Below are 14,295 nucleotides of genomic sequence, written 5' to 3'. Positions count from 1 at the left end.
CCGGTCCTTTGGAAGGCTTACGTGGGGACACAGGTCCAACACGCAGAGGCCCTTTAGAGAATTTAATGTGTTGTGGGACACCAGCCGCAGCCTGTCCATGGCTGCACTATAGAGATACAGCCCTGGGCAGTCCGCGGCCAATGTAGGACTATTGCAGAAAAATGGAAATGAATAAAACTGGGTTATGGAAGGGGGTGTTAGATGGACTGGTATATTGGGTCTATGGGGGCTATGGACGTCTGCCTTTTCAATATTAAAAATTGAAAATTATGGCAGACGGTGACTCGCCAGTTCGGTCGATGGGCTCCCAAAAAGGTTACCGATAATGGCAACAAGGGGGCAACATCAGCTGAACGGCTGGGGGTGTAGAGAGGTGCGGCACCGGTTTCACCATCGCGAGCCCGCGGGCCCGGAGCGGGTTTCCCCGCTATTACGCCATTAGACACTTCCACCCCCGAACATATAGCTCTAGCGTCTCCACTCTGGACGGCCAACAAAGGCAAGCCAGAGGTGGGGGATCCTGAACCTCGTCATTGTTCACTCCGAACTGCCACCGGGACAGCCCAGAGGTGAGGACAGGGACCTCCCCCGGGAGCGCTCGGTTCCCGCGGGGTCGCTACTCCCCAACACCTCGCCACAAGGTGCCCTGCGGGGTGACTGACTGCACGGTTGGGATATCTATTGTAGATATGCCAACCGGGGGCGATGGGGTCGTCACATCCCTACGCCTTTTTATTATTATTATTATTATATTTGACTTGTTGTGGGTTGTATTTGTGATTGGATTTGAATTTTGTTGGAGCTGATGTTTTCAGCGCTTCTCGCTTTAATTCTATTCTCGACAAAGCTTCTACCTTCAGAGCTTCAACTCTCTTGTATTGACGTTGATTTTTTATATTTGACTTGTTGCGTCTTCAGCGCTTCTATTTTCGTTATACCCACTGGATTTCTCGCTGTTCAGCTTCTTCCTTTTTCTTCTATCTAGCTACAACTACAGCTACTCACCTCGTCGGGCCTCGCTCGGCGCAGCTCGTCGTGCGGCTTGTCGGCGCTGGCGGGCCGCTCGCGCTTGTACTCGTAGTCCTGCAGCGCGCGCAGGTCGCCCGAGCCCGCCGACACCGACCCGCCCGCTGTCGCTCGCTGTGCAGCCGCGGTTTTTAACGCTTCTATTATGTTCTCGTGGTAGCCGTTTAGATCCTGGAATTGTTATGTGAGAATTTCAAAGTTTGCCTATTTAACCCATTGAGCCCCGAGCGGCCCGATCGGACCACGACACAATAGAAAATCTATTGTGTCTGTGATTCCGGAGGCTGAGTTATTAAATAATAAGAAAAATAAAACACATTTATTGTCAATATCACGTCACACGGCAGGGATACATTCAGGAAAAAAAAAAACAAAAACAATAAAAAAAATTAAGCATTTTATGATCATCTTAACACACTTAAAACTAATTTATAAGGTCACTTTACGCAAGCCATTTGAGCCTCAAGGAATTTTTATAGACTGGTAAAATCTCACTCAGTCTATGAATCGAGCTAAGAGCACTGTGAAAATTGTTTCGATTAAAATAAACTACAAACCAAATAAAACATCAATTTCAATAAAATCTCACCTTAAACTTATACTCCATATCCGCGACCGCACCAGCTGGCTCCTGTCCATCAGACTGTGACCCAGCTTCCAAGTGCTCGGACTGTGAGTCATCTCCCCACTTGTCCTTGCCATCCACCGCGCCGTAACCGTGCTTCTTTAGAATTCCCTTTTCTGGTAACTTCGACATCGTGCCCGGTGTCACGTCTATAAACGCTATGTCTTCTTCGCCTGTAATGTATGTTTGGTATTTTGGTTTATTGAGTTCAGTTTGTTAAAAAATAATGTGTGAATGATGAATTGTCAATGTGAAATTTACCTGAATGCGTTGGCTCATCTTCACTCCCAGAATGAACTCGCTTCATTTGCTTATGATCCCTGAAGAAAATAAGTCGATTTTGAATTTAAAGTTCAAAAGTGTAATAAATCACACAGCAAATAATGGTCTCCGCGCATGCAAATGGAGCTAATGGTTCATCTATGTCGACTCTTTGACTATCTCTAATTCTCTATATCAGTACTCGGTGGGTTTCTAGGTACAGGGTATAAGAAACCTCATAATGTATAACCTCTCCATTGAAATTTTGTTTCATTGATAGAAATAGAACAGTCAAAAGAAGATTCTGTGAATGGCAACTCACGGATATCTGCTAGCGGTGCCAGCGCCAGACATGTGATTGCCCTGTCTGAAGATTACACGCTGCGAGTCTCCACGGCTGAGAAATTTGGAAAAATCAAGTGATGCCTTTTGTTATGTCACAAATTGTGTATCCAGATTGCGTATTCGATGTGAGATGTCTTGGTCATATTGCAATCGGTACTTGATTTTTTGGAGGTTGAAGTGTGCTCTCATGTATTGCTTTGTAAGCATCAACTTCAACATTTGTATTGTTTATATTTGGGATTAACTTTTGTATAGGGATTGCATATCAACCTGAGTCTGGATATTTCTTTTTTCATCTATGTTTTCAGTGCAAATTTCTACCGTTTGGGAATAGCCCAATGATTTCTAATAGGTGGAAAAATAAGATCAAAAAGCGTGTCATTTAACGCGTACTGTGTGAATGTGGTTGGCCACACTACAACACTCCACACCGTTAATACTTAATCGTAGGCTAAAGATTGCAATTCACCAAAAGCCGTCGGTAAGGCGAGTGTAATAAAAGCGAGAATCGTGTGAACAAAAAGTTTAGAGCGGTGAGGCGAAACGCCGCCAAGCTTCGACATACCTTAGGAGGTTTCTGTTTGATCACCAGATCCGATTAGAAGAGGAAACAGAATTTTAGTTAAGGGAATAGAAAATGGAGAATATGTTTATGCACCATAGAAATATAATAAGACCGTGTATAATATAATTACATGTATCAATAAATAAGTTAATGTACTTTCTATAGCGCATAGATTGTGTAAAATACCACCTGATAAATACAGAATTTTACTGTCCAAAAATAAAATTCACAGTATTCACCAGATAGATAATCGAGGATTGAAAGAGATAGTAGTGGTAAATATTGAATTGGGGGGTAAGAGTGATAAGAAAGTTGCGATAGAATGTTCGAGAAACATACCTGAAGGTGTTGTTGAAGGAGTGAATCTTGCCAGCTTCCATGGAGATGTCCTCTTGCGAGTTGTTGGAGGTGGTCGATCCGCCGGCGAAGCTCTTGGCGATGGGTTTCTTCACGTACGGAGGGTCGTATTTCGGCAGCGTACTCTTTTTCCTGGTGCAGGCGTGGCGTAGGAACGCACACTCAGATCAATCGATTACGTTTACAACATCAAGCGGTCTATTCATTGCGGAATCGAGAACACCTCCAGTTTTTAGGGGGTCAATTTTGAAAACGATGTTTTCGTTTCCGATTTTTGATATGTCCTGATGGTTATGTGCGAATGAAAGTTAACAATGAGGCTTGTGTGCAATTGTAGCGCTTCGGTTATCTACATTTTAAAGACTATGTTATTTAATGTTACTTTTTATACTGACCCGATTTTGATAGCTTTCATTCAACACGGGGTTTTACTTTTTATTTTAGCAACATCAAGCACTTTACTGTTATGTTAAGCAGCTTCATTACTGACAAATTTAAGTTTATTAGATCAAAACTGGCGCTTTTGGATATTTTAATTACTTTAAATTGAATTTAATATTGTTTTTAGATTAATTTAACTTTTCGTTTCATTCCTCATGGGAATTAATGTTATATGGAAACATAATCAATAGATCGATCTTAGCTTAAATGAAAAGACTTCGTTCCATCAAAATTTTGTCTAGATGTTAAATTGATTAAAGATAAAACTTGGTATAAACAATGAACGTCAATTTTAATGGAACGACATCGTTCCTTAAATACAACATTAGGCGTTCTAACTAGACAGCTGCTTGAAAGAAGAATTCGTGCATCGCACATTCGCCGTTCGTGCAAAAGAGTTCATAGAGAATTTAGTGACAGTGAATGATGTGTGATATCAGAGTCGGCTATCTAAATCTTCCTGTTTACATTTACTCACGAGCATGACAGCTAAATGAATGATTCCGAATCGACTTTAAGAGGCGCAACCGATATCTAAGAGTGAAGATGTAGGAAGATGTAGATGCGGTCGCGCCGCCGGGACGCGGTCCGCGGCGCCCGGCGGCTCGCTCCGACCAAGAAAGGAAACGAAAACGAGTCACAAGTTCACATAAGCCAATGCACACATCCAAGAGCCCAGAATCTTAAGGGTTTGAGTCGAGGTGTCGCTCGAACGCTCGAACACAAGGTGGGTAAGCCTCGTGGCATGCAGCGAGGCGGGCGGGCGGCCGGGCGCGCCGGGCGGCGGGCCGGCAGGCGGCGGGCCTGCGGGCGGCGGGCCGGCAGGCGGCGGGCCGGCAGGCCACGGCACAACGCGCCCGGCCGCGGCGCAGAACCACAGAGCAAACGCAGTCGGACGCGCCACCCGCCAACTACCTCTACGACCACAATCAACAAACAACGTCCAACGAAACAAAATAAATAAATCAATCGTCGACATCGATAAACGGAAACATCAACGCTAACGTCTAAATAAACATACAACGTATACGAAGGTGACGGTAAATTTCTCCATAAAGACTACCTTTGGTCTGTTTTCTGCTCACTAACCTTAGGCACAGGGAGAAGTTTTTGTGTACTACGACTGACCTGTAGCAGAGAGCGCTCAGGGCAAATACTATGAATACCCCCCCTACCACAGACATGAGGACCGCCACGAGGAATACCGTGTTTGAGCCGTGGTAGTTCTCTGCGCCCAAAGAGAAGGGTTAGTCACGCGCGGGCCGGCGACATCGAGATCACCTCGCGACGCCGACACCCGCCCGCTGCTCTATGTGCCCACTGAGCTTATAGTTCATTACACGAACTTTTATCCAGACTATACAATTAACATTTTTCCAATAACAAGGGTGAACAACATTTTACTTTAGACAATTTATACAGTTGCAGTATATAGCGGGCAGCGGGCAGCGGGCAGCGGGCGGGGGGCGCGCGGCGCGCTCGCGAGACGCGGCGGCGCGGGACCGCTCACACACACGACACGACAGACAGGCACGAGCGACATTGCCACAACACCGAGTTACCGGGCGTTACCTGAAGCAGTACGCCATCCAGGCGAAACCCACGAACACGGAGAGCACGACAGCGAGTAACAATACCACCATCATCATAGTGCTCATGTTATTCCTGCCGTGTTCACCTGCAAGAGAGGGGTCCCGCGCGTTAATGCCGGCGTCTCCAACGTCGCGCCGCGCTTCCGAACAATGCTCGTCTACGCGTTCTCACCGACTAAATGCTTGTAGAAACAATGTGCCATACTGAATAATGAACATATTATGCAGTAAATATTGATCTTGGTGATAAAAAAATGAACGCGTATACGAAACTGTGTTCGGTACACAATTTTGTTGAGCAGTGCTCGGAATGAAGCCAATTGGATACACAAAATAACACAAGTAGGGGGATAGACATAAGAAGGCACCTGAAAACATACAGAGCAAACAATATTAGTAGCGGTTCAAAAAAACACACTAAACAAAATCGAGACAAAGTAACAGGAAGTAGAAATAAAATAAGAAAGCGTTAGAAGTAATTACACTGGAAATTTGAAATGTGTTAATTTGTTAAGTGTTTAATAGTTAGATAGAGTTATTACAAATACACATCAAGTAATTGTAGCAAGAATATTACATTTTGAAGTTATCAAAGTAGAAATACAAAGTGATTAAGATTCAGTTAGTACATTTACCAAACTAGAAACACAAGTGATTTATCAATATTTAGTAAGACAATTAAACATCAACATGAATCATTAACTTGTGAAGTGTCATGTGTTACTGGATCAGACTCACCATACGGCGTTTCCTTCTTGGTCATGTTATAGGCCGCTTTGGTCGCGTTCTCGGGCACGTAGGCGGTGGGCAGCGGCGGCAGCGCGTCCGGCTGCGAACAGTCCGGGCCCGTCCAGCCGCGGTTGCACACGCACTTGTTCATGTTCGAACATAGCTGGAATTGTTGTTCGATCATGAGTATGGACACTTTTTCTTCGGTTTCGGTTCTGGAGTAAGTGGGGTAGGGTAACTTTGCTTTAGATGTAGCAAAGGTTTCTTTCCAGAAATGAGATAGCGGAAATGCAAACTTAACTATGTATTTCTGCATTTTTTTATCAAATTTTCCTTTTACTGTGTTTTGTTCTATACCCCTCTCTCTCTGATAGTAAGTAAGCAGCTTTTACCCAAATAATACTCAAATAATATGCATGTACATTTAAAAGCTTTCGATTCAGTTTCTGTAACAGACAAGACAGCAAGAAAAGTATGTTAGAATTTAATGGATGGAATAAATAGAAAGAACATATTATGCTCCAGTGTATATTATGCTCTTTTGGTACGACACTAAAAATAGTAAAAACTTAACATTTTAAACAAAATTTTATCTTCGCTCCAAACATTTCGAATTGAAAATGGCAATTTTAAAAGGAAATAATATTTACATTTGTTCAAAGCGGATTTGACGTCGTATTCCTGAAGAATACGTAAACGTACGAATCTTTCTCAACACACCGAGTTCAACATGTTATTTTGCGAGATTTAAAAAAGTTTTCAAGCAAGTTAAATTGTTCGGCTCCTCACGCCCGCGGGCAAAATTATTATCCTCAGGTGAACAGGTGTCGGCGAGTTACCCAAGTTATAATAACGTCTGTTTGTGTGCGCCTCAATGCTGTTTAATATTATACGTTTAGACTTGAAACGTTTCGACGTCGTGTTATGAGCTAAGTTTTAAATATAGTAAGTTAAAGATTGTTTAATATCAGAAGTTATGCTTGATAAGTTCATTTACTATATTCTGCTTGTACTCTAATACGTAAGTCTTCATCATTTTATAGCGTCTAATTCTATATTTTGGAATATAGCGTCTAATTCTATATTTTGGAATATAGAATTAGACGCTATAAAATGATGAAGACTAGAAATGCTAAAGACGTAATTAGAGTAGTTTCGAGCAAGAATTTCCATAAGTAACCCACTAGAGGATAAAGCGATCTCCGTCAAAGCAATTCCTAGATTCGAGACGTGTCTCATCTATTCATTCCTGGCTAAAACTAAATCCAAAGCAAGTCTAAACAATGGCGATAGTTGAATGACGTCAGAGCGAAGTCGGCGACTATCTAAGTTTGAAATAGGAGCTGGAGCATTCAGTATGCGTTAACGACTTCAACCGAAGCATATTGTTGGAGCTGAATGCAATACTAACAATGTTATGTGGGTCACGGTGTGAATTTCGTTATTGTGGAGATTAAATAGTACAGACAACAAAGACGGGAGTCAATAGTGGAAGATGACGGCTTTATCTAGAGAATTATTGGAATCTAGAAGCGTGTTCACTGTTCAACTTTAAATAAAGGGTTCCCCGCCCACTTATTAGAGCTTTTATATCTTTCAAATCAGATCATGTTCACGTTTGAAGTTTATCTTGCATGAAAAACAAACAAAATAAAAAGGAATAAAGACGAAAAATGAATGAAACAATTTTTTTATATAAAAATAGAATCCATGAATAGCAAATTTAATTGTTTATGAGAAAACAGCACATGTACAATGCGTGTGGCATTTTACATTTGATTCAATAACTACTAAATACTTATTCACTTTACGTACATGAGAACATAATACCTAAAGCCCATAAAACTCGCACACCTGTTCAGCGAACATGCATTTACATCTGCTCTCACTTCCCTAAACATGTTCGGTGCAATTACGAAGTTAGCTGTATCGCGGGGATATGTCACTCCTGGATGAGCCTCAACGTGTACCGCTAAGTTTACGGTCCCAACTTGTACACAGTTCGGAACTTTCCAGAAATGTTAACGCGGAATGTAAAAGTGCACGTTGATTGTGCGAACTTTCGGGTGAAGGTTTGAAAACTGTTGAACAAATAATGACTTCCATTTCGGATTTCAACTTTGAATATTTGCTCTTCAGTTAGATTTATTTCTGGACGAAAAGAACTTTGTTCCGCGTTTTGAGCACGGTTTTCTATATTTGTTAGGACATGCAAAATAACACATGAAAAGGGAATATAAATTGTTATCTGATTGTTCCGTAAATTAATAATTTCTGGCTTCCTTTTAAATTACTTCTGTTATAACTTACAAGTTAGCTGCTCCTAATTTGGGCATTATGCCAGAAAAGTAAAAACATACTATCTGAAATCTGTATTCGCTATTCCATTCGGTATTCCCTATTTACATCAACCCACCTATGTCACAAGAAGTATCATATTCAAAAAGCAGTAATTTCCTATCCAGAAGCACACGAGCAGCCTTCACATAACTACATTGACCGAGGCACAGCGCAATTTGATTTGCCAGCGCCCTGCATAGCCAGCGTAGGGGATTCTATTATCTCTAAACTGATAACATTGACGTGGATTTACGGCAACGAGAACAATCTATTCTGTTTCAAGGCCCGCGTTACGGATTGAAAAGGGATATGCGGTTTTTGGAACTATGTTTACTAAATATAGATCGTACAATTTGGGTAGGTTGGAAAAAAGTATCAGTACTGAAAAATAAAATGGACTTAGTACGAAATTTGATGCAATTTTGAATGATATTCACTTTACTATGGTAGATCTTTTATAAATTATAAGCACCCTTTTGAATAAAGAATACAGAATTTTAATAACAAAAGATCTCTGCAAAGTAATGAAGATTAATTTTAACAACAACCTTAAACAAATTGTAAGCCTGATTTCCATAACAATGTGCGAGGTGAAATTCAAAGACAGAGTTATAATTCTAATAAGTTTGACCGAGGCGATTCGGCCTGCAGTTTCCACTTAGTGTTAGACACAACGCTACGAGTTATTGCCAGAGCTATTGCCAGAGCTAACAATAGTTTATTGAACACAACCCCGGGGAAAGTTTAGCCGACCGTTTTCCTAATTCTGTATGAGGTGCTAATTACTAGGATACGAAACGGGTTACAACGGTTCAATTGTAGAGACGGAGCGTCTTGATACTTGATTTTTGGAAATAGACTCTATGTTGATGCCCTATGAACGTATTAATATTCTCAAAAAATATTAATAATATTGCAAAGGTAAAAATAGTTGTAGCTATTTATATAAGATAGCTTTTGTTATGAGAATATAATTCATTATCTATTAGCTTGCAATTCTGTTTGTTTTCAAAGAAGTAAATTATACGCTATTCAGTTAAATATACATTGATCGATCTGTGTAATTTTAAGTCAGTAAACTTACCTCATTATTTTTTACTCGATTCCTCAAAGAGAGAACATTGCAGGGTCTACCCCGTTATTACCATCATCAATATTAATCACGTCAATAATGTCAATCGACCTTCACAGAGAAGTAAATCAAGGTGGGTACCTATATTTTGGCTCATTGAATATTCCTTTTTAATGAATATAGAATTAGCCAGTTTAATTTAGACCATCCACCATGCGCCGTGTACATTGGGCAACTTATAATTAACGACGTCCGAACCAAATTCAGGGGTTGATTAAATGTTATTAAATTATAACTTGGCCTGCAGTGTACACGACTCTTTAGCTAAAATTTTATCCCCATTTTCCAGGTGAGCTAACGTAGTTATAACTTTTTAATTGTTGTCGTTTGCTACGTAAAATAATTTTATTCGGCGATTGCTCAATTTAATAACTCGCTGGAATAAACTGATCAAGGAAGTTATCGAGTTTTGCTTTTTTGGAATTCGATGAAAATATTTAATAATACGCAATATCCGAAAACAAAGGTGAATTAAAAATTAAAATACAAAGTGGTCACAGAGTGACACGTTTTTGCCATAACACAAACTCTGGCAAAACACGCTTTTCGGCGAGCACCATCTTTTTTGGCTATATGAAATTGGATCAGAAGATTCTATAGACACCTCCTATAGCTCGCAGGTTCAGTGAAGTAAAAGTGTTTATTTTAAAAACGACTATTATAAATATAGACATACAATTCTAGGGAAGTGAAAAACAAGGAATTGCTTCTAAAGAAGCGCGTTGCAACTTATATTACATCTGGGTAACAGACAAGATCGTCGTGAAGCATTTACACGAATAAAACAGTTTTGAGTTTTGAATTTGCATTTGAGTTTGAGTTTGAGTATGAGTAAAAATTTGGTATTGCATTTGAGTTTGATTTTTGAGCTTGAATTTGAACTCGACTTATGAGTTCGACTTTGAAATTTAAGTTTTACTTTTGAGTTTCTCAAGTTTGAGTTTGAATTAGTGTTTTTTGAACTCGAGTGTGACTTATGAGTTCGACTTTGAAATTTGTCTTTTTTTTTGAGTTTCTCAAGTTTGAGTTTAAATTAGTGTTTGAGCACTCACCCCTCTCGCCGAACACTCGTGGTTATTATGGTCCGTGGGGCACTTAGTGTGGTCGATGTATGGGAAGATGGACGTGCAGGTCTGGTTGACGCACACGAGGTTGTCGCCGCACGGCGTGCCGTCCCGCACTAGACCCAATGGGCCAACTTCCGCGTGCTCTGGGAGACCCGTTGTTGCCCTGCGAATTGTAAAATAAAATAAAAAAGCCCTTTATTCATTACTAGCTTCCCACCCGCGGCTTCGCTCGCTTTGTATAAAACCTAATGAATTATATACCTTCCTCTTGAATCACTCTATCTATTAAAAAAAAACCGCATCAAAATCCATTGCGTAGTTTTAAATATTTAAGCATAAAAAGGGACATAGGGATAGAGAAAGCGACTTTGTTTTATACTATGTAGTGATTATTATTAACGATGGCGGGATGAACTTCACCAATTTACAAATAACTGGTTTTTCTTGTGAAAGGGCCGCGATTTGTGGAAGCGGCTTGGAGAGGCTCTTGCCCAGTGGATATAACATAGAATGACCCAAGGGGAACGTGTAGGGGCAGATGATGATGATGATTATTATTATTATTGCAATGGAGTGACGACTACCCACAATTGACAGCACAGAAAAAAAAGAATTTATTGACATAATAAAAAAAGCTTGAATGAGCCATCGACTGGACTCAGCGGCGATCATTTGAAGAGGCCTATGTTAATCCGTGAAAAACGGTCTTTTAAAAGCGTTCCCAGACCCAGGTCTTATGACCGCTCTCTGTACAGTTTTAAAACACCTGTTGTTTCATAACAGTGGTGCAATGGTGGTTTACAATCATGGTGGTACCAATTTCCATTGCCCTTAACAATTTGGGCGTGTTTGCGCAACTAGACATTCCTTGTTTCTAGACAAGTGTCTAGAAACAAGGAATTTATAAAATACCAGAAAGTACAGAATAAAAAGAAAAGAGAATTTATATTATAATGAATTTATTCAGTAAATAGTTATTGCTATGTTTTCTTGTAAAGAGCGAAATGTACAAACGTTTCTACAAAGTGAGGTCTTAATAATTGCGAGAAAATTTCTACGAATTGACGTCAAACGCCTGTTCTCAGACATTTATATATTGTTTAGGTACAATGTTATATAGTTTCAAGTACTGGAATTACGTTACTAAGAAGTTGTTGTGCTATGGAAAATCTTACAAGTGAAAAAGTGTTTCTAGTAGAAAATATCTAGAAATAAATGGTCTAATCAAAATAAAATCTTTTGTATGTAACTGAATTACGTCACAAATCACAAATGCAAAAGCGTATTTATACTGTTATTAGTAGGTATATTAGTATAACTGACATATTTCTGGCATCAAACATTTCAATGTAATAGCCATCAAAAAAATAAACAGCAGGTAAAACGAAGACGAATCCAGGTCGACTACCTAGTCACCACAGACATACATTAAGATAGACTACGCGAGTGTATGTACTTCCCGTGTCCAAACTAAGCATAAAACGCTTGCTTGACGCTTACCTACACTCAGTCCGCGCTTGCAGTTCGCCAAGGAAAGACGTGAAACGGAATAGAGTAAAATGCCGAATAGCGCAGTAATAAACTGTAGAAACTCCACAGTTATGAGTGGCCGAGTTGTCGGAGATGTTTCTTTCCACCGGTAAGTAATTTTCTAATCAGAATATGCACTATTTATTTTAAAATCAATTAAAGAATATTTGTGGAAAACGATCGTGACAAACATGGATACGAAATCATACGGAATGATTCGGAATACATTGCGGCTTTTACTTGGCACGGTAAAGATGGCGTCGTATGATAATATGCAATGAATAGCGTCTTCTCATTTTTCTGTTCTCATTTTTCTGTCCAATTTTGTGTTTAGTGATGTTCATTCGATGCAACAGTTCTCGATTCTAATCGATTTTGTAATCGAACACGAACATCGAACTTTTCGTTTAGTTTCTAAAAATTGTTCTTTTTGTTTGAGTTAGACTCGTCCATATTCTACAACAAAAAAGATAAGTACCTACTTATAATAAATAATATGGGAAATATTATCTAATTATAATATAATATTTAATAAATTCTAGTCTTGAATCGATTTTGTAATCGATTACGATTCATTTATTTGACTACCTCTTAGACATAGATCTGGTTTGTGAACTACCTACTAACAAGGAAAACCACGGAATACGTAAGGTGTTTTAATATTAGTGTACGAATTATAATAGCGTAGGTAAACTTACTTGAAAATATAGAGAATTTATGAAGATCACGCGAAGATCAGCACCCAAATTTCCTCCAATTCGTTTTTGCGCTCGTGCACACAACCTCTCATTGAAAAGTCTATCATCGTACTCCTATACTAGAATCGCCGCGCGAGTGGCGTCCCTAATCGATTTAGCTTAAAATGAAATTTCCATCACTAAAAAGCGCTCGTGACGTCATAACGCGTCAAGGTCAGTACAAAAAATATGACACGCTTGGTTTTCATACAGATCGCGGTACTTGCGTTGTCTACTTAATATAATATGTCTGTGCTAGTCACACATACTCTCTCATTCACACACACTAGCTGTAAGTAACTTGTTCTGAAATCTTAACTGATTCTTAATTTTCTATAAACATAATATTATTAGAAAATACAATTTACTCTAAAGCTGTAGAATCCAAATAAATAAATAAACCACTCATTTGTAATCATACTGAATCTTAATAAATAAATAAATAACTCACTTGCAATCATACTCATTGCCCTTGATAGTAATCACAGTCCGTGTGTAGTACTCGTCCATACCGGGCACGATCGGGTACCGGTTGCCGAGCTGGCACTGCAGCGAGCCGCAACGCACGTTCCTGTAATATGGGGAATGTTCTAGAACGTTCTGGAATGTTCTGGAAGGTTCTAGAATGTTCTAGAAGGTTCGAGAATTTTTTTGAAGATTCTAGAACATTGTAGAAAGGTTGGATATGGTTGTTATAATGTTCTGGAATGTTCTAGGAGGTTCTGGACGTTTCTAGAACGTTTTGATATGTTTGTTCGATGGAATGTTGTGATTTTTTAATTAGGTGATTGGAATGTTGGGTTCTGTTTGAGCAATTGTTCTGTAATAGTCAATGGATTCTACATTTTGAACTATCGATAATAATTGAGAAGTGGAGTGTTCTAGAATGATTTAGAGATGTTATGTGTTGGATCGAATGATGATGATAAATATTGATAATATTTCGAATTCCGGTTCTTTGAATGTTGTTAAATAAAATGTAAAATGTATAGAATTAGGAATATTGTCATAAACTAAATAAAATTATTCTTCATAACTAATATTAATTAATGTCAATATGGTACATAAAACCACTCACTCCATATCACACTTGATGAAATTCCCATTAGCGTCCTTCCCACAATGTCCAGTAACCGCACCCTTCGAGTTGAACTGTTCAAAGCACTCTTTATCCGCCCCAATGGTCCCCGGGCCCCAGATCTTCTCACACTGCAGGGACAATGTGGGGCATTGTCCCGCGAAGCAATACCCCTTGCCCCCCTCACAAGCTTCCCCATTCTTCTTGTATGCGTCTGCTGGACAAGCTCCAGATAGCCCAGTGCAAGTTTCTTCCAGATCACACTCGTTGGTTGAATCCCGGCAGACAACGCCACGCGGTTTTAGCTAGCAAGAAATGTGGAAGTTAGAAGGTTTTTTTCGGGTCATTTAATCTAGAAAGTTTTAGAGAAACACAAAATTATGGAATGGTTTCTTGCCGGCTTATTACTTTTCTCTACAAAATGCCTTCCAAACCGGTTGTAAATGATTTTTATGTATTTTAACGATTCA

The 14,295-nt window shown here is 39.6% G+C and overlaps 1 protein-coding gene across 5 annotated transcripts in view; it reads right to left on the bottom strand.

The window, feature by feature from the left end:
- The window catches only part of LOC123691048 (disintegrin and metalloproteinase domain-containing protein 33), a 403,256-nt gene that overhangs the window by 6,728 nt on the left and 382,233 nt on the right, over positions 1-14,295 (bottom strand). For all 5 annotated transcript variants that reach the window (XM_045635246.1, XM_045635247.1, XM_045635248.1 and 2 more), the window contains 10 exons: positions 13,826-14,130; positions 13,199-13,318; positions 10,466-10,643; positions 5,951-6,104; positions 4,710-4,848; positions 3,162-3,311; positions 2,235-2,309; positions 1,913-1,971; positions 1,616-1,824; positions 1,006-1,197 (listed from right to left, as the gene is read on the bottom strand). In XM_045635246.1, coding sequence (XP_045491202.1) covers positions 1,006-1,197; positions 1,616-1,824; positions 1,913-1,971; positions 2,235-2,309; positions 3,162-3,311; positions 4,710-4,848; positions 5,951-6,104; positions 10,466-10,643; positions 13,199-13,318; positions 13,826-14,130 — 1,581 coding nt within the window. The remainder of the gene's footprint in view (positions 1-1,005; positions 1,198-1,615; positions 1,825-1,912; positions 1,972-2,234; positions 2,310-3,161; positions 3,312-4,709; positions 4,849-5,950; positions 6,105-10,465; positions 10,644-13,198; positions 13,319-13,825; positions 14,131-14,295) is intronic.

Source organism: Colias croceus, chromosome 4 (assembly GCF_905220415.1).
Source record: "Colias croceus chromosome 4, ilColCroc2.1".
Classification (NCBI taxonomy): Eukaryota; Metazoa; Arthropoda; class Insecta; order Lepidoptera; family Pieridae; genus Colias; species Colias croceus.
Note: the sequence above shows the minus strand (reverse complement) of the source record. Positions and strands in the feature narration are given on the sequence as shown.